The sequence below is a fragment of the Prinia subflava genome, chromosome 5, assembly GCF_021018805.1.
Source record: "Prinia subflava isolate CZ2003 ecotype Zambia chromosome 5, Cam_Psub_1.2, whole genome shotgun sequence".
NCBI classification, from domain to species: domain Eukaryota; kingdom Metazoa; phylum Chordata; class Aves; order Passeriformes; family Cisticolidae; genus Prinia; species Prinia subflava.
Window position 1 is genome coordinate 51,059,233 of NC_086251.1, and position 19,625 is coordinate 51,078,857.

Consider the following 19,625-nt stretch of genomic DNA (forward strand, 5'->3'; position numbering starts at 1 on the left):
GAATCCCTCAAATTAAATGAGCAGAGATGATAAAACAATCCACCAAATGAGAAGAACACTGAGGATCTAAAGATTCAGTCTTCAATTCGCTGGACACCAGCACACCTAAGCAAACAATGCTCTCTGAATGGAAAAGAGGCTAGAAAATTAACTAGCTTTTAAATAATGAAAGAAAGCAGATAAATAAACCAGCAACCAGGAGCTTAGTTCAGACTACAACGTAAGCCAAAAAAAGGAAATAGTGAACCAGCGTTTCGTTTGCACAAGGAAGCATGCTGGAAACTTGTGCCCAATCCCTCTGCTAAATAGAACAATGAAGTTTTACCCAAAGACTTGGATCCAAACAGAATTTGGCCAGTCATAAGCACTAATTAGACAGGATAACCAAACCCTGCACCGGGAGAGGTAAAACATAAGTGCAGTATAATACAAACCCTGTAATCCTTTCACTGTGACACAAAAGTAAGAGCTAAGTAGAAGAAACCAAGGACCATTCTACATTAAGAATTTTTTTCTGAGTTATATATTTTCTGGACCGGATTTCCCCATAGCTCTCAATTTACCCACTGTTTGTATGGAATAGCATCTTTCTCCATAACATAAAAGCATAAGACACAAAAAGGCATTTTATTATCAAGTCTGCTTGAGACAGAAACTGAATACACTTACCTAGGAAAGTGTATTTAAAAAAAAAAAAAGGAAAAAAAAAGATAAAAAAGATACTGTACAAACTAGGTGAGGCAGGAAAATTCCTTCAAAAATCCATGGTTAGGATGAAGAAGCAATATTAAATTCATAACTTTCATCTCAGTAAAATAAAGCTGAGTAGACTTTTGTTTTGTTTCTGATGAAAATGTCAATATACTCAAATGACATCTTATTGCTTTATGTCACAGTCTAACCAAATCTTTCTATAACCTCCTGCATTATGAGCAAAAATCTCTAAAATGTCACCAACTAAAAAACCAAACCAGCCTGTAATTAGTTTCAACAAAGTCATCCTTTTAACCCTAATTTTTTAGATGTAGATGGTATTTCCGTAGTAAGCATTATGAACCTTCCTTAAGGACAAGTGGAATCAAATTGTAAAATCATAAGCAGCGATCTAGTAGTTCTTCCTCGAAGCAAGCCCTTTATCTGCCTGTAATAAATTCAAATCTAGTCTTCAGTGTCTTAATAGGTGATCAGAGAAAATATGCATGCACACCTAAACTGCTACAACAAACCTTATTTTTTAAATAACACTTCAGTCTCTAATATAATAAAGATTGTTGTAACCCGTTAGCACTGGTATCATTATTCCTTATGATTCAATATTCTAATGACTGGCTGTAACAGAGGTTTATGTTCTGCAGAGGTTTATACCACTATTTAATGTAATTAAGCAAACTGGCAGCCAGTGCCTCTATGGAAATATCATTTCTATCACAGAGTATTCCCAACAGAAATTCAGAGGGATCATAACATAGAAACTTTGATTCTGTTTATTTTTTCCCCTGTTCTGAAACTGATCTGGCATTTCTTGGACTTAGTACTAAGTGGAAGAAGGAATTAATTTGGCTTCTGTGGACATGTTATTATTGACAATTCTAATAATCTATGACAAATGGGCCATCCCCGCTCCTCTCTTTCAGCAGACATTGCAGCCTGCAACATCGCTTTGCAAAACCCCAGAGCTGGACTCTGCTCCTGCCGGGAGCCCTGTGAGTGTACCAGCAATGGGGTTTTAAGTAAGCCATTAAAATGCTAATATTCAGCATGGGCCAGATCCCTGTTACCACTGAAAGCAGAACTAAAGCTTCTCTGGAGACAGGATAAGGCCCTTCCAATGTGATCAAAGAGTAAATACATGCAAAGCTCTGATGGGAAAAAGGATCTTTTTTCTAATTTTAAAACTAAACAGGGAGAGTCCACCAGGCTCATAATCCATGTTACAGTCACATCTGGGATCACTGACATCTGGGATAACAGCAGTGAGGAAGATGGGTCCAGGCTAAAAAGTTACCACCTGGGGTCAAAGAGGAGCACTTAATGCCCAGGATTCTGTGACCATGGAGTTATTTACCTTTTGAGCTACACTCCCCTCCACTTGACACAACTCTGCTGATGACAGCAAATGTGACACACTACATATATTTGTTTTATATAGGTAGATATATATAGATATATACATGCACTGTGCATTGCTTTGTCACATTTGCATTTACTCCATCTTGCAAAGGAAGCTCAACCCCTCACTCAAGCAGGAGGTTCATAGGGCCATCTAACAGTGCTGGGTCAGGAGCAGAATTCAAACCAGCAGCCAGAGTTCCCACTCTGCCTGCAGCAGCAGAGCTAATTTGGATAAATAAAGGGTTAGTTACCTCTCCTTCCCAGCTGTAAAGCTCTCTGTAGATGGAAGGAAAAAAAAACAACCAACAAACAAACAAAAAAAACCCACACACACACCAGAAAAACTTTGAAAGAAAACCCACTCCCATTTGTGGGGGAAAACGGGACATGGAATGATAATGCGAAAGGCAAAATATCTGGTTCCTATTATTACTATCTCCAGCACTTTCACCTCCACAAACAGCTTAGAAAAGGGCTTCTGGAACAGAAGTTCAACTTTCCTTCATCTGGGCTTTTAACTGCCAGGATCTGGTTGCATTTTCTCCTTCTCCAAATTTTAATATGTTTTTTATATATTTTAATGGGGAGTGGGGGGAGGAAGAGTGGGAATCTCAGTGTCACTCTAAGAAAGAAGTCACCGGGTTTTGCGATCCAGCAGCTTCCTTGGCAGAGGGAACTGCTGGTTGGCATAATCCACTCGTTTGACAAAACTACTATTTCTGGGCACAGGCTCAAAAACAGGTAGGAAGCAAATGCTGAGAAATAAGGAAGTAAAAACAGCCAACAGATTTTTCACTACCAAGAACGCCAAGAGTAAACATGATTTATTTAGCTGTGTTTAACGTGTCTCTTCTGCACTAGACTGCAGAAATCTGCTTGCATTTAGAGCAGGAGGAGGAGGAAGAAGGGGGGAGGGGATGAAAAGGGAATCCATTACGGCGCTCCAGTGGTACTTTCTGAATTGTTCAGTCACACAGTTTTATGGAGTACAAGTATATTCTAGCCCAAAATATATTCATGTGTCAGAAGAAAGCAGCACTAATCTTCTGTTAATTAACAAGCTGCTGCTAACAAAAGATGAAGGACCCAATTCATACAAATGATATTTACGTGAGCGTCGCATGATTTTGTAACAGATCTTTTCTTTTTTCCCCTTCCGCCCCTCACCTCCACTTTCCCCCCTGCCTCTTCCTCTTCCTCAGCACCCAGTTGCAGGGATACAGGAACCAAGACCCAGAGTGGAGGTGAGGGCACAAGCCATGTCCCGACCCAGACAAACTCAGATAAGGTCTCGCCCGAGCCACCCAGCTCTGGGGTTCATGCCTACCCACACGGGGAAGGGCCCTATCACACCTTCACCAGTGAAATTTTCTTAGATCCTTCGTTAATGAGGGAGAGGCCATCTCCTGGCGCTGTGCCCACAGTGGCAATGCTACCGAGGCTCCAGGAAGTGGCATGAAGCCTCCCATCCTGCACCCATCCTCACCAAACAGTGCAGGCTGTGAGAGGGGATGGGAGACACCACTGCCTTCCCCAGTGCCTGGCTCGTCATTTCATTTTTGTTTAATCCAAACTCTTTGCCAAGGAGTTTGGGGATGGGGGGTGCATGCTAACAGCACAGAGGCCTGGAGGGATTAGGGCTTGTTCAAAAATACCCATGCACACACAAATGGGTAGGGCTGTGAGCAGTGAACCAGAGGGCAGATCTCCTAGCCACAGCCCAGCTGCCCTTCCCTGCTCCCCACTGGAATTTTGGACAGTAGCACCTGTGGCCTCATCCACAAGGGTGCTGAGCGCTGCAGGCTGCCCCAAGTCCCTGCCGGAGGCAGCTGGGCACTTTGGAAAATAAACCCATTCACATCTTTTCTGCTTCATCTGGGAAATGAGAGTGCATATCTCCTGTGGGCGTCTTAAAGCTGGTGCTGGCAAAGAGATAGGAGTTAAAACCAACAGCAACTAGCACTAAAAATTCCTGGACTTGCTCCCCTCTCAGGAGCAAAGCTGGGGCTACAGGGTGGGAGAAAGGGCTGATCACCCATCAAACCACGCCAACCTGTCCTACAGAAGGATTACAGGAGACAGGGTTTAGGCTCTGCTCTGCACTGGCATCACACAGCCTGGGAGAAGCGTAGGGACAGGAGGCTGGGAAACAGAAGTATTTAAGCGTGATTCTAGAAGTGCCAGGTTCTCCCATCGTGGCACAGTGGGGTGGTATTTCTGCTAGCACAGCTCTCTGCACACCCCAGTTACTGTCTCGCCCTCAAGGCCACAGCTCTCTCAGTGAGAAACTAACTCCACTGGAGCATACACACATCTGCCCTGCCAGGTTTTGTCTTTGTACCCTTACCCCATTCCCCAGTTCATAGAGTTTTCACTGCAGAAGTCACAACCACTCTCAGCACATTCCCCAGGCACCCTGGCCAGCACCCAGCCCCACCACTGGCTCCTTCCAGGAGCTGTTCTGGCAGGAGCCTCTGAGAGTGACCAGCCCTGAATGCAGGCTAGCACTGACTCTTCCCCACATCATGTCTTTGTGCATTTCCAGAGTCACCTTTACCATTTCTAGACCAGAATTTTAACAAAGTCCTGGCCTGGGAATTTTCAAAGATCTATTTTTTTAATTATTTTTTTGTTAGCAGTGATATTTGAAACACTGACATTTACCATTTGAAAAGCAAAAAAACCCCACATTTAAACAAGCATCCTAAAAGAGCTAATGAAAGAGAAACAGATCCATCTGTATTGTATTCTCCACTCACTATCTCTCAAAGAAGTAAACCTTTCCAGATAGCTGGGAAGTCTCCCAAAAGTGAAAACAATAGCAGTTCCCAAGCTTCCCGCAGAGGGAGAGAGGACAACCAGTGAATTGCCCCACCCGTGTAAGCCTGTTGCAAGATGCCGTGTGCTGGGAAAAAAAAACCCTTGCCCAAGCAGCCTCAAGGCCCACAGACCTCATCAATCCAGCTTGTGAGTCCTTCCAAAACAAGCAGGTGCCTTTGCTAGGGGTCTCCAACCACCACTACATCCATGGCCTCCCCTTGCCAAATTATTTCTAATGAATGTTAATTGTCAGATAGGGAGCACTGAGGATGGAGAGTGCTTTACCTTACCCGCAGAGCAGAAGCAGTAAGGTTGTAGCCAGTCTAAGACAGTGCATTGTCAAAAGCCCCCTGAAGGTATGGGTGCTTCTGGTGGCCAGAAAAGATGTCTTTTGCTCCTGTGTACTAGCACTGCTAACAGAAAACCATCTTGTGCAGACTTTTGGAGAATCAGCTCCAATCAGAAATCCTCAATCAGCTTCAAAATCAGAAATAACATGCATAATCTTAAATGATGAACTTGGCACAATGAGGATAACATCCTTCAGCAGAGTCTGGGAGCTGGAGTGGGGGCTCATAGGGTTTTTTAGGGAGTTTGGGGCTTACTGTTTCAACTTCCTTCTTGCGAAAAGGCCCTGTACCATAGACATTAATCAAACACTATATTCTGCCTTTTAGTCTTGAACAATTATGAGTACAGTTTTGTGATCTTTAGCCATATTTACTGATACTCAAAGGCAGATTCTATCTTGTTAGATTGTTATAAATGGGACCCCAGGGAATCGGCACACAGGCGGAGGCAGATGTGAAAGAGCCTTCTCAGAGCTCGGGTGTGCTCCAGTTTTCTACTGCTGAAAATACGAATGTTTTGGAAAAAAAAAAACCAACCAATTTGACATGCCTCTGCCAGATCATTACAAAGAGCTATCTGTAGATTACAAAAAAAAAAAAAAAGAAAAAAAAAAAAAGAAAGGCATTTTGCTGAACTTAATATTTTTTAAGGTTAACTGTTAAATTTCAAAGTGCGGTTTACATGTGCTGGCCACTTGTATGAACTAAAGTTTCAGAGACAGACAGAGAAAAGGTTCTGGTTATACACCATTAAAGGAAGAAACCCACAAATTCTATCTCATTCTCTCTTACTTAAATATGTTGTTTCTGCTCCAGACCTGTTTCATAATACCATAAAATAGAGGCATGCTTCCGACACTAGATTTGAGAAGCTGTCACATTAAAGGTAGACTTTTAATCTGGTGGAGACAAACAGCACACATTTTTACTTCCCGAGAAACAGCTCTTGAGAAATGTTTAAACAAGAATTTAAGAGCTGTGTGGTAAAGCCACATACAGGGGTCTCAGACAGCTACTGGGTTTGAGCTTCTTTTCCTTGTTGTTGGGGTTTTTTTAATTCTTTAAATAACCCACTAAAAAGTAGACTTCTAGGAACAAAGTAACCAAGATGCATGGTAAAGTGAACCTCTAGGCTTGCTTTTATTTCTAGTTAATAGAAATGTTTTAACTGAAACACAGGCTTGAATTTCTAGCTGTTCATCTCCATCTTTTTATTTTCTTGGGACTCACAGTCAAATACTTTTAAGAAGTTAATTGTGTCACAATTAGTAACACATTAGTCCTCCGATATTTTTAATAGCAACCCAGGTTTTTCCCCAAGGCACTTAAGAATGGCAGGCTCGGCTATATTCTCCCTTTTTTAAAACTCCCATGCACTTTCTTCTTTAAAAAACTCCCACATGCATTTCACTTGGTCTGAAAATACCAGCACAGATCTTAATCCTGCCAACGCTTACAGACATGCCTGACTTTCTGCACATCAGTGATCCCGCTGACTGCGAGGGCCGTTGGCGTACCTACAGCTCGGGGCAGCCTGGGGATGGAACCCGGCCCGCGCCGAGGCCAGTGGCAAAACCCCCATTGACGTCAGTAAGGCTGTGCTTTGACATCCAATTTCTTGCAGGATTGGGACCATCCTCATTTCAAGGTACTTTCCCAAAATCTATTTTGGTTTAGTTTTTTTGTTTGGTTGGTTTTTTTTTTTTCTCTCTCTCTTTTTCTCTTTCTGTTCGTGCTCCCCCTCACCTCCCACACTCACCCTTGTGGGGCCCCATATTGAGACCACTTGAAAACTTCTACCTTTCAAATCCCTCCACGAGGAAAACCCCCTCACTGAGACAGGAAACGTCCTTTGCAGGTAAAGCTGAAAGAAACTGTTTTGCTCCACTGTGTGCATTTGAGTAAACTAATTAAAACCTGGGAACCTGGGTTCCAACCGATGCCAAGAAGCAATCATTAATATGAGCTGAAGTGAAATGGGAAGCTCCAAACATTTAAAATCAGCTGTAGGGAAAAAAAAAAAAAAAAAAAGAAAAAAAAGGCAGAACAAAATTTTAAAAAGGAGGGAAAGGAGTGGACGAAAGAGGGAAAGGATGTTTTGTGATTTTTGCCATTAAGTCAACTTCAATTCAGTGCGGCTTGAACTGCATGGGGTTAAAATGCATTTGAGGGGGATGCTATACAATGAGGGGATAAAGCCCTGCTGAAAAGCAGGGGAGGGCAAAGCAGCAGCAGCCGGCTCGGAAGCACCTCGGTGCTGTGGAGAGCGGGCAGAAGTGAGCAAACCAGCTGAACCGCTTGCAGAATTAATCAGTAACAAAGAGACTGGAGCTGTTGGCGGGCTTCAGCCCTTGAACCTGGTCTCTGCTCTATAAATTTCAACTTGGAATGGCTCTCTACTTGTTGAAAGACAGGTTGGCTCTAGGCCAAGACATAGGGGGAAGAAAAAAAAAGAAAAAAAAGAAAAAAAATTCCTTCTTGCTCAGGAAACTTCCCTTCAGTTTCTAACTCTTTTTATGAGCTAGTAATAGGGCAGTCTAGAAAAAGGGAAACAAAAAGTGAGTCTTGAAAAGAAAAAATGAACCAGAATTTGGTTTAATAAGGAAAATAAAACAAGTAGGTGTTAAATTCAAATCTGGAGTTTGCCGGCATACAAGTACATCAGCTCTAATAGAAGACTTCAGAACACCTCTGCAATAATTCAACAGAGACTTTTACAGTTACATTAGCTGACTACAGGTTTGACTCTGAAAATAATAAATGTCTTAAAAGAGGAAGAGGGCTGTTTAATACTTGTCTGCAGCCTCATCTAGTTCTCTCCTCCCCCGCCACTCCACCTTGTTTAAATGACCATTACAAAAGCAGCATGGTATAAAAACATGTAGAAACCAGCGTTTAGTCAACAGCATCTCTTTCCTTTCTTATTTTTCCCCTCTTCAAACAGGGGTGTGAGGGGGAGCTGATGTCTTCCTCAAGCTCTCCTCACCGCCAAGGCAGTTTCACTCACAAATACCTTGCTGCCGCCGTGCTTTCCAGCATGAGCAGGCAAGGAGCGGGGCTGGAGCAGAGTGAGGGGCTGGAGTGCAGAGGGGGAGCTGTCAAAGTGGGAAGAAAGAAGGCAAACATCTATTCAGAGGCCAGATGCGCTGAGCAAGGTCAGCTGCAGAGACACAGCCCTTTGCAGCAGCTATGCAATTACATCCAAAGTCTGCACAGCACCAAGAGTCCCACAGCCTGCATGCAGGGGCTGGACTGGAGGATCTAGGGCAGCTGGAAGAAGGTCTATAATGATTTTAATTGCTCTTCCAAGATGCTAAAGGGTGGATGAGATGCTCTTTAGCTAGAGCAGAGGGGCTGATGCTCTGTACCACTTGCAAGAATATATGCAGATAAAATACCCTAACGAGAGAATGGAGAGAGAAATAGAGTAAGTGCCAGCAGTGATCAAAAGGTGAAATAAAACAATGAAATAAGATACAGCCTAATCACAGCATGGAGGACAAGTATACAAAATCTTGTCACCAAAAGTGGCTGTTAAGGTAAATTAGATTAATCACTCCCAGCTCTCTTCCTCTCCAAACCCCCTTAATTTTAAAGAAGAGGCTGACTCCTGTGAGGCTGCACACCATCCAAGACTGCTGGACATTTAAAGCTATATACGTAGCATGCCTGCTACAGACATGCTACTGTACGTCCTGTACTTCCACTTTCCAAGAAAACTGGGATCTGCTACTTGGTAGGTCTTTTCCATCTGCAGCTTTTATGGCTCTGCCGAGGGACCAGTGAGCAGTGTCCCCCTTTTCTTGCTCACAAAACATGCTACCAAATGCCAGAAGAAGCAGCGAGTTTAAGAGCTGTTTGGGCTTAACAGCGGTTTGTGCCGATCACGCTCGAATCTTTCTGCAAAGGCGCACATGCAAAGAGAAAAAAACAACAACCACTAAGTAACCACTTCACATCTGCCATTAACATTATTAAACTCCTTACAAGCAGTACCTACCCCACCTTCCCCACTGCACACAAACACACACACCCCCCCGAGTTCTGCAGCACAGCAACTGGGAGCCAAGACGGCTCTCCTCTCCTCACTGCGGCAACCACTTTCATTCCTGTTAAGGGGTTAACGATTCATTTCCACTACTTCTCTCGAGAAAACCTACAATGAAAACATTGGCTCACGAAAGCGTTCTCACTGCCAGAATGCCACAGCGCGAGTGAAAAGTCCGTTTTGTTTTCATTACATCTCTGGGATTTCCGGCTTAACTCCTGAGCTTAGACACCAAATCCCTAGATACCCCACCCACCCAGTTTTTCTTCTTCTTCTTCTCTCTTTTTTTTTTTTTTTTTTTTTTTTTTTTTTTTTTTTTTTTTTTTTGTGTGTGTGTGTGTGTTTTGTTTTGTTTTTTTTTAAATAACGTTTTTACTGCACTGCCCACCAATTACCATTTGGAGGGTGGGAGGGAATGGGGAACAGACACCATGCAGAAAATGATGTTCTCATTGGAGAGAGCACACGCATCTCCTAAGACAAGAGTTACCCAGTTTCTCCTGCTTCTAGGATTTTCTGCTGAGAAACATGGTTTTATTTCTATACCTGGCCTCTCTCTTCTATTTCTTACCCTCCAGGCTCCCATCTTCCCACTCGGCCACCGAAGCCAATGCTGAAAGTCAGCCCCAAATCTATGCCCTTTGAAGTTATGTGACATGACATAGAAATCCAAGCCTTTCTTGTACAAAAAGTATGATTACTTCACAGGGTTTTTTTTTCTCCAGTTATGATAGAAAAATGTTCCAATCTCAGAAAAAACCTAGAAAGGTTCAACCTTTATGTCACAGCTGATTTGGTCACTGTGTGTATAGGCAGCACAGTTCAAACACCGGCTGAGAAAGAAAAACAATCTATGGAAAACACATGAAGGGAGGCAACCTCATGCTATAGCAACACTTCTGTCCTGCTCAAGCAAAGGAATCATTTCTATGCCTTTACGTATTTATCCACCTTTGGAGAAGAATATTGTTGGAGACAGCATTTCTCTTTTATAATACTGCCACACACCCGGCTTTCCTTTAGTTACATCCCAACCCAAAATTCCCCTGCAAACACATATAAATTCTTTCTTGCAGTCAACCCTCCACCAAGCACAAGTGTACTGCTATTTGTCGCATCCACATCAACGACAAAGCAGTCCATAAGCTGGCTGGGCACTACTTCTACTTTGCTCTTAAAGTTACTCACAAAGTTGTCCAGAAAAATGAGTAATGGCTGGATGAACAGTGTCTTTTCACCATTCACTGTTACTGTTGCTGATAAAAATCTACCAATCTGTCCATGGTTAATAATAACCAGATATGCATACAGTTTCTGGACACATGGCCCAAGTAATTTCACAAAAGGAATTAAATAAAGGCAAAAAGCAACTTTATTGGGTGACATTTTTAGAGGGTTCTAACTCTAAGTCCAGAGTTCTTTCATTGAATTAAAAGAGGCTAAAAGCAGCACCAATGTGGTACGAAAAAGCAAGTTTTGCTCTTAAAGAGTGACTCCTCACATGCATTCAGCCCAGAGCAAGAAGACTCTGTCCGTGAGTACTGAATGACCTTCTTAAATCCCCTCTCATCAGCCCGCAAAATGGCACTTCTGTCGGAAAGGTTTTACCCAGCATTGTCACTCATAAAACTGAAGATGACTATAACTAGGAGAGATTAGAGAGGGAGAAAATAACAGCAGCAATCTCCTGTTTCTCAGTACGGCACACCATGCACTCAGGGGCAGGTCCCCACTTGTGCCAACAGGTCAATCCAGCATGCTGGATTTCTGCTGGTTTCAGGGGAGTTACCTGAGGTGAAACAGGAGCACAGCGGAGTAAAATGGACCCCCACCACTGCTGCAGCCTCGTGGGAATCCTGCTAACCACATACAGGGCACGGAAGATAACTTTGAAAAACAGGATGGTGAGAAGAACAAAACAAAAAGCTAAGACCAGCAAGGAGAATCAAAGGCACAATATGCTCAGCATTTTTTTTATCTGCTTTTAAAACTCGAGGTGATTAATTTCACTCTTTATTGACAGATGCCGGGAAAGCCTTGGTGCCTGGCAGGGCCAGACCCTGGGCAGGACACAACTGGCGCAAGCTGAGGTGGCAGCAGGGAGAGGGTGGGTTGGTGGCCTCAGGCTGGGTCTGAGCAGAGGGTGCTGGAGTGGGGCCCCAGGGTGTGGTGGAGTTCAAGCAAGGGGAAGGAAGGGTTTTGTAACTGGCAGGTTTCTCACCTTTAACTCTTGCTGCGGTTAGCAGGGTCCATGCTGCTGCCTTGGTAAGACACTGGAACTGTTGCCCTGGGGCTGCAGCCCTGGGGGTGGCGTGCTGACAGGCACCCTCCACACTGCCCTCTCTTAGGATCTCCCACAGGGGCACAGTCATGTTCCTTGGAGAACCCCATGCTGGCCTCCACCAGCAGCCTTAAAACTTTAAGCCATCAACATTTCAGCAGCCCTTGCTCAAGCTTGAAGCCTCAGTAAACCAGGGGAGGGCAGCTGCCACTGCAGGCTGCTCCTGTGGGCTGGAGGGTGCCCTGTCCCCAGAGGAGAGCCAAGCTCCCCAAGCATGCCCTCCACCCCCATCCCTAGGTGCAAGCAGGGCTCTGGGTGAGATCACCCTGCTTGTTTTTCTCTCCACACCCCAGCAAGAGCCTCAACAAGGTCCCAGGGGCAGGAAGCTTGCTCGTTAACCCATTCTCAGGGCACTGTCAGTTGACACCTTCCTTGTGTCATGTGTCCTCCCCTTACTGTTCAGCAACACCAATTAGCAAAACGTGTTGCTAAATACTTGCTGAAGCAGCAAAGGAGTAGGAGGAGGTGACCAGGTAACTCCCCTGCACTCAGAGAAACCCTAGCAGATTTGAGGGAAGAAACAAACCTGGAAAAGCCTCATGAAAAGGATTGCAGCTGAGTTTCTCAGGCACTGTCTCCACATACTTCTAGAAGCCTGTTTTTCTTCACATACTGTTTTCTCCTGGCCTCACTTTTACAAGTCACTCCTGCAGCACCATTACCCCAGGGAGGTTCTGGTAGCAGCCGTGACAGCCTTGGGAAGGGGACAGCCACCAAACCCTGTGCCAGCTCAGCTCCAGAACACCTCTTCCCAAGCTGCCTGGCGTGGCCATCGCAGTCCCTGGGTTGTTGGAGCTGGTGTCCCCCTCCCCTCACGTGTGACGGCACCACGACGGCTGTCTGAGTCCTGCAGCTAATACGGGTGCACGGGCCCATAATGGTACATTGTAAGTGAGTGTCTCAGGGTAGACAGCAATAATAATTAGCTGTCATGATTTGAAAAAAGGATAATCCATGCCATTGAGTTAACAGTCACTCACACAACACACATGGATTTAACTAATCTTAATTTGGAGAAAAATAACAATTCTAAATATATCAAATAGCCCATTTCATGGCAACCTGCAGCGGTGTTTATCTCTGGCTTCCAGCACATGCGAGTTATTTAGTTTCTCTCACTGGCAGTTTTACCATTCAAAAGCCTGAAATGAACATTCATGGTGCAGGGGTTGCAGTTAAATCCTGCCTCTGACAGGGAGCCTTTTTTCATGATGTACATCTAGTACAATGTATGGAGCCCGGAACTGGTGGCCGGGACAGGATGAATTCAAATCAAACTCCAATCATCCTCCTTTCCTATCCACTATCTTTGCAAAAATTAGCTCACCATCTTAATGAACCTCTGCTGCTGCTGTGCTTATACATTTGTGAGGGTCTGCTGGCCTGGAGGTTCAGACCTGCCAGTGAATCTGGAGAAGGTCTGGTCCAAGTGGGACCTGACCCACAGAGGCTCCCTCCTAGTTGCTGGGCTTCTTTGAAAACACCCAGCATTAAAATCAAGCTGACTGCTGCTTTTTTTTTTAACCTGGCTAGTTTCAGAGAATCCTGCTAACAAACAGACAGACCACAGGGCCATGGGGAGGAGAGGAGATACCATCAGTCAAATGACAGTGGGAGCACCTTCCCAGGTCATTCTTCAGCCAGGACAGGTCACCTGGTTATGCCCAAGATCTGATAAATATGAAAGATAAAAAGAGGTATAAAATACAACAGTGGTCTGGGTTTTTTCCAAAATACCTGCCATCAGTGAAATAAAAGAAACAGTGACCAATAACTGCTCACCAACTCATTGCCCTGGTTATGTTTTGCTGTGCAACAATCTGGTATATCTCTTCGATACTATCACACCTTCTGTACAAGAGGCAGAACTGATTTTCAAACAGGTCAGCCAATTTGAAAAAAAAAAAAAAAGAAAAAAAAAAAACCTTTACAGGGCAGACTACTCCTAAGCATGTCACGTCCTCCCGGAACCAGCTAACATGCTACCACACATCTTATGGACAGCAGTAACTAAATGAAAACACCTTCAAAACTTGGATTTGCAAGTTACCAGTCAGGGAAAGATGACAAATTTCATTATCAGAAGATCTTTAAAAGCTGATTCCAGAGACAAAGCTGCCTTTGTCTCCACTGGAATATAGAAATGTCTGTTGGAGATTTGTGTTACATACATAAAAATTCTCATGGACTTCTGAGTTCTGCCTCAACGTGTCCCTCAAATCAGCACGAGGTCTGTTATGTGGTCAAGAGGAATTCAGTGACTGGGGCCAAAAGAGCTACCAAGAAAGTAAAAAAAAAGACAAAGAGAAAGAGAGAAGGAAAGACCTCAGGAGCACCCTGTGCTAGGATGAATGCTCAAAACGGTTTCTGCATCCCGATATCCTCACACCCAGAGCTACGAGAGGTACAATGGCAGAGCCAAGCTCAGCTCTTGACATACCCTCAGAGCGTTCAGCCATGGAAAGCTGTAAGGTTTGGTGCCTTAGTCACACCACAGAAGGCTGTACAAATCATTCTGACCAGACAAGAAGGTCTACAAAAATAACACAAGATCAAGGAGAGGAGCTGAAACCCCTTCGAGGACAGCAGTGGTGGCAGCATAATTCAGGGAGACAGAGTGGCGAGTGGGTGATTTCTGGTTTCCCTCTTCAAATATAAAGACTCAATTATCTATGAACAGCTTGCTTTACACATGAATTGACACATTTATTTTACAATAAATAACTGAAAGTTATCTATGTTTCCTTTACTGTTAATCTACACAAAGAAATAATAAACAGAGCTTGTCTACAAAAATGCAACTACTGCAGTCCTCAGAATTCAATTAAGCTAAAATAATTAATGCTTCCACCATATTAAATTACTTTATACATTTGAGCCACTGAAGTTTTTTTTTTTTTAATTCTTTAATCTTTTTCGCCTTTTTATTTAATAAAAAAAAGTTAGTTTCAAAGGGGGGGCTGGCTAGGAGGGGGAAAAAGAACATGATTTGCTGTTAAAATGTAATGGTCTCCTTTAGCTGACACAGCATGTAGAGTGTTTTGTGCCTTTGATTAAAATAACATTTTAAATGCTTTGAACAAACATATCTCCCCATACTTCTAAGGGATTATTTTACATATTTCTTGGTGGAATAAAGAAATTCATTCTTCCTGTCGCAGTACAGAAAGGCTAAGAATATCTTTCGTCACATATAAAGTAAAAATACTGTAGGCTGTTGCATTATTACAAAAAAATAAAAAAATAAAGGGAGGGGGTGGCAGGGTAGGAGAAAGCTGCCTTAGAGATTAAGTTTCCCTTTTATGAAATCGTATTTAGTCTCTTTTTTTAACAAATCTAACAACAATGCTCTACAGCCGCTCACTGGGAAATACCTTTAATGTTAAATGCAGATTCTGATTTTCTTGGCTAATGCAGAAAGCCTTTCTATTGAAATATAAATAAGGGGTTTGGTATATCCCACTAAAGCCTTTCCAGTGAATGACTTCTGTGGGTTTTTCATGGCTACCCTCCATGGCTGTAATGTGAGGCTTTTATCCTACTATTGAAAACTATCCGCTGCTATTAAAAAAATATGGAAGGACACTGCACCTTTTTATCTCAGAGCTGGGCTCTAATTGAGAAAGTATTATTATGGCACTGTTTAGTGGATGTCCCTATCTCCATGCACTGCTGAGAAAATGCCAATCAAATGATAAACCCTTTTATTTTTCTCAATTCAAAATCTTTCCTACATATTTTTCATTTGATATTCAGTTTAGTTTGAAAGAGATTAGGTGCTCCAGATTGGCTTTTAATTTTTTTTATGCCTTTTCCACGTGTGAGCATCTCCTTCACAACCTCCTACCTACCCCAGCAGATTTTCTGCATGGCAAAGGCTTTGACTATGTTGTTGCTGACCTCCAGAAGCTGGGATGGGACAGCACCCTCTGCTCTGGTTGTAGCCATTGAGGTACTGTGGACTGAATTTGGGCAGAGATTAGTAAGAGATGAGCTCTGGACGGCAGCAGAGCTCTGCTAAACCAACCTTACTTAGCACTGCACACCCTCCTCAAGGGGCTGGGCACCATCAGCTTGCACAGAGATCAACAGCTATTGGCACCACTCAGGCAGCCTTCAGCAGACTAGAGAAAGTCCTGAATGCTTCTCTTCTGCTCCTACCAAATGGAAAGGGAATCTAGCCCTCAAACCTGCTACACCATGATGCAGTCATCTCTACCAAGAAATGTATTCACAACTGCAAAAGGTTGAGAAAAAGACAGGGTCAGGTCTTAACAGTAGATTTGCTTACAGTTCTACAGCACAGGCCTGCCACAGCTAATGCTCCCAAAGCTATCAGCTGCCCCGTTTCAAGGTGGTGCCCACACCCTAAAAAGTATTCCTAGAAGAAAACAGTGTAGTCAATGGGCACTGCTTGCCCTGTCCTAAAAGACAGGCATTCTGAAGACCACAGCATTTTAAAGCCCACACCATTTTAAAGCCCACACCCTCACTGGTGATGCCCAAGCCTGTCAGAGGTGCTGGGGACTGGCTCAGAGACCTCCAACACTAAAAGCGGAAATCTCTTAAGCTTCAATTGTAAAGATAAGAGCCTCTCACCAGTCTTCTGGGGATCCCCTCATGGGAGCATCTCTACCACAGGCGGGATCCTGGACTGTCAGATCTAATCCCATAGACAATTCCTAGAGAAATCGGGATAGTGGCAGCAAAGACAAATTGTCACTGGTCTTCTGTATGGGATGCAGTTGGTTTGAACAAAAAAGGCCCTTTTGAGGGGAGATCCTGCTGTGTAACATAAAACCCCCACTCACTAGCAGGGAGGAGAGTCATCCTTTCACCACTGCAGAGGGGAAAAACGCCCTTGCTTGATGGAAGTAACCCCATGCCAGGCACTCTGCAGGAACCACTGCATACCACCTCACCTCAGTGGGTAATCATCACCTGCCTGCCCACGTCTGAGCGGGGGAAGTCTGCTGAATGAACGTGAACTTCACCACATATGAGAGTTTTAGAAAAAGAAATGCCTGCAATTTGCTCACCCAGGCCAGCCTGTGCTCTTGTGTCCTCATTCAGAAGATCTATTTGGGGTGTGCATGAGAGTGGAGGTGTTGCCCACCCAACCCAAGCCACCTAAGGAGACTCAGGATAAGCAGCACAGGCAGAAGTGCAGGCCAGGAAGCTGACGTCTACCCCAGGGAAGGAAAAACGAAGGACTTAATGAAACCCTTCTTTATCCCTCACAAAAAAATCTTCTTCCCACTCCCAGTCAGTGGGAAGAAGATTTTTCCACTGACATAACTAGCGTCATGATGCTGTCCTTCCCAGTGAGTCTTCATGTGACAAAGGTATCTGGAACAGGACTGAACTGAGCCCCTCACCTATCCCTCTGCCACTGCTACTTGCTTAAGGATGCTCCTGAAATGTTTTCTGACCCCAACTTTCTTCATTTTCCCAGATGTACAGGCTGTCCCTTAGCTCTCCCGGCTGCCTGAGAGGCCCCTTTCTCCAGCAGCTGGCCCTGCACAGACAGCTACAATGAATTAAACAGGGGATGGACAGCCCTGCAGAGCCACGAGGATCCTCCAGATGGACGGCTCCTATAAAGACGTGTTGCTGAAGCCTATTTCATGGCACTTTGTAGAGGACTCTAGTTAAAAGATTACCTAGGCAAGTTGATTGAGTGTAAAACGTGCTGTACCTGCAATGTTCTCCTGCTTGGGGCAAATTCCTTTTGTAGGCGTGAGAAGACGGTCTTCTTCATCGGGTGTGACTTGGATCCCGATTTCCACTGGCTCTGACACTTTCCTGAGCTCGGCGCGTGAGGAGGGGGGAGGGCTGCTCTTATCCATGCTCTTTTCATAGCAGACACCACCAGTGCCATTGCACTGTTTTCTCTTGTGCTCTATAAAAACCAAGATGTCTCCCAGCGGGAAGTTCATCTGACACTGTCCACAGGTCAACAAGTCGGGGTCTGTCCCGCCTGCGGCAATGCTGATGCCGCCTGGGTCTGCTATTGCCAGGCTCTCGTCCTCGTCGGCCAGCGCCGGTTCCACATGGTCAGCCTCTGCTTTGCATGGACAAGGAGAAACAGGGAGGAGAGGGACGAGGGGAAAAGAGAGAGAGATTGCTTTGAGTGTTCGCAGACTCTGAAGGATGCATCACCAGAGGCCCAGCCTCCCCCCACCCCTCTCAAAGGAGCCAAGCCTGATTAGATCTTTCTTTTATTTTTCAGCTTTTCCGCTCTCCCAGAATGATTTCAATATATTTTGCAACCAAGCCTGCCTGAAACAAAATGGAAAGGCTGACCTGGCATAGCTTTCTTGACAGCTCCTTCCCACTGCTGCCAGCACTGCAAGGATATCAGCAAAGAGCCATTTTGCAAGCGTTCGAGCCCCGAGTCACATTCTGAAATAGTTCCTCTCTTTTTATCCCACCTTCTCATTCCCTCCGCGTCTCCCAGCCATCTGGCCAAGGCCCCATCCAGCAAAGCTTATGCACCCAAGTCTTTCCTTCTATTTCAGAGAGAGGGGGAAGGCTTTTATGTGCCAAACTAGCAGGACAGAGCTCCCTGTGACACACAAAATTAGTACCACCTTGTCCCATAACAGAGTTACCGGCAAGATTAAATGACCACCCATTAGAAGAAATTACAAAAAACTACTTGCAAGACTAACATAAGTAGAGTATGGTCTCATCAGCAGTTAAGGGGTTTCAAAAGTGTGTACAGTGGGAAAGGGAATGAGGCATTTATTTAACATACTGGAACATTGGCTGAGCCTGGAATATTCCACTCTATTTTTCCAAGGCAAAAAAAACCCTGCCATTGCTATATAGGCTAATAAAAGGGGTTTTTTGTTTGAATCTTGTCCACAGACCTGTTGAATTTCCTACCTTTACCCCCAAAGACTGGGAAAGAATTTCTGAGTGACCTGAATCAGTTTCTAGGAAATATGTAACTTCTCATTTCACAATTAATAAAACCCAGTAATTTTTACATCAGTATTTAGAAGATATTTTTTACACTAAAAAATAATTGTGGATCACAATCCATTTCTGGGGCAAAACATGTTTTTTTGGTTTGTTTTCTCTTGTTCTGCCATGAAACTGCCAAATCATACAAACCTTGGACTTTACTCAGGCAAAATTTCCACTGACTTTTGCCTAAGGCTGGTTTGCCTCTGCAAGGACTATAGGATTTGGGCTGAACAAAACAGAGGAACTAACAGTATGTAAATCAGTGACTGAGACCTCTAATCGAATCAGGATTAAAGGACTGGGAGGAAAAATGTTCTCTATTAGCCCGAGCAATTTCCTCATGGATTTCCTGGGGAAAGTAAGTAACACAAATACCTCAAAGAAGTAAGATTGTGAAAGATGTTATAATTCAGACCTGGACTCTTCTCCATTCTGAAAACAAAAGGATTTTTTGTCCCACTCTTCGGCAATTGCAAAGAAAAACAAAACAAAAACAAACAAAAAATAGAAAAGAGGCAAGAGGTAGAAGGTGGAATGCATTGCCTGGCAACAAAAATGGTAAAGCTTTGAAAAAAGGTAGTTTAGAAAAAGAATCGCTCCCATTTTTGCCTTCCAGAATAAATAACTGATCAGCATATCTACCAGCTGTATTACAAGTTGCATCAGAGCTCTCTAACAGCAAAACAGAGAGCAGCAGCAGCAGCAGCAGCGACAGCAGAAAAGGACAGGGACCCCAGAGAAGTGCCCAAGCGTGGACCGTCCTGCTGGAGCCAATGATGGGCACAAGAAGGCTTATGTTTCCCAACTCACTCATTCTGAAAATCATTAATTACCTTTCTCCCCTTAATCTAAGTTTAAAAGGAGTTTGAAGACAATACTAAGCAATTAATTCACCAATTTATATCATGAAAAGATGTCTCCTTGCCTTAGTGAAAATGTGACTATAACCCATTGCTGAAAAGGCACTGCTGGGAAGCGA

The 19,625-nt window shown here is 44.0% G+C and overlaps 1 protein-coding gene across 1 annotated transcript in view; it reads right to left on the reverse strand.

Moving 5' to 3' along the window:
• BCL11B (BCL11 transcription factor B) overlaps positions 1 to 19,625 on the reverse strand; it is a 92,156-nt gene that overhangs the window by 59,824 nt on the left and 12,707 nt on the right. The window contains exon 2 of the mRNA XM_063399333.1: positions 17,370 to 17,735. Coding sequence (XP_063255403.1) covers positions 17,370 to 17,735 — 366 coding nt within the window. The remainder of the gene's footprint in view (positions 1 to 17,369; positions 17,736 to 19,625) is intronic.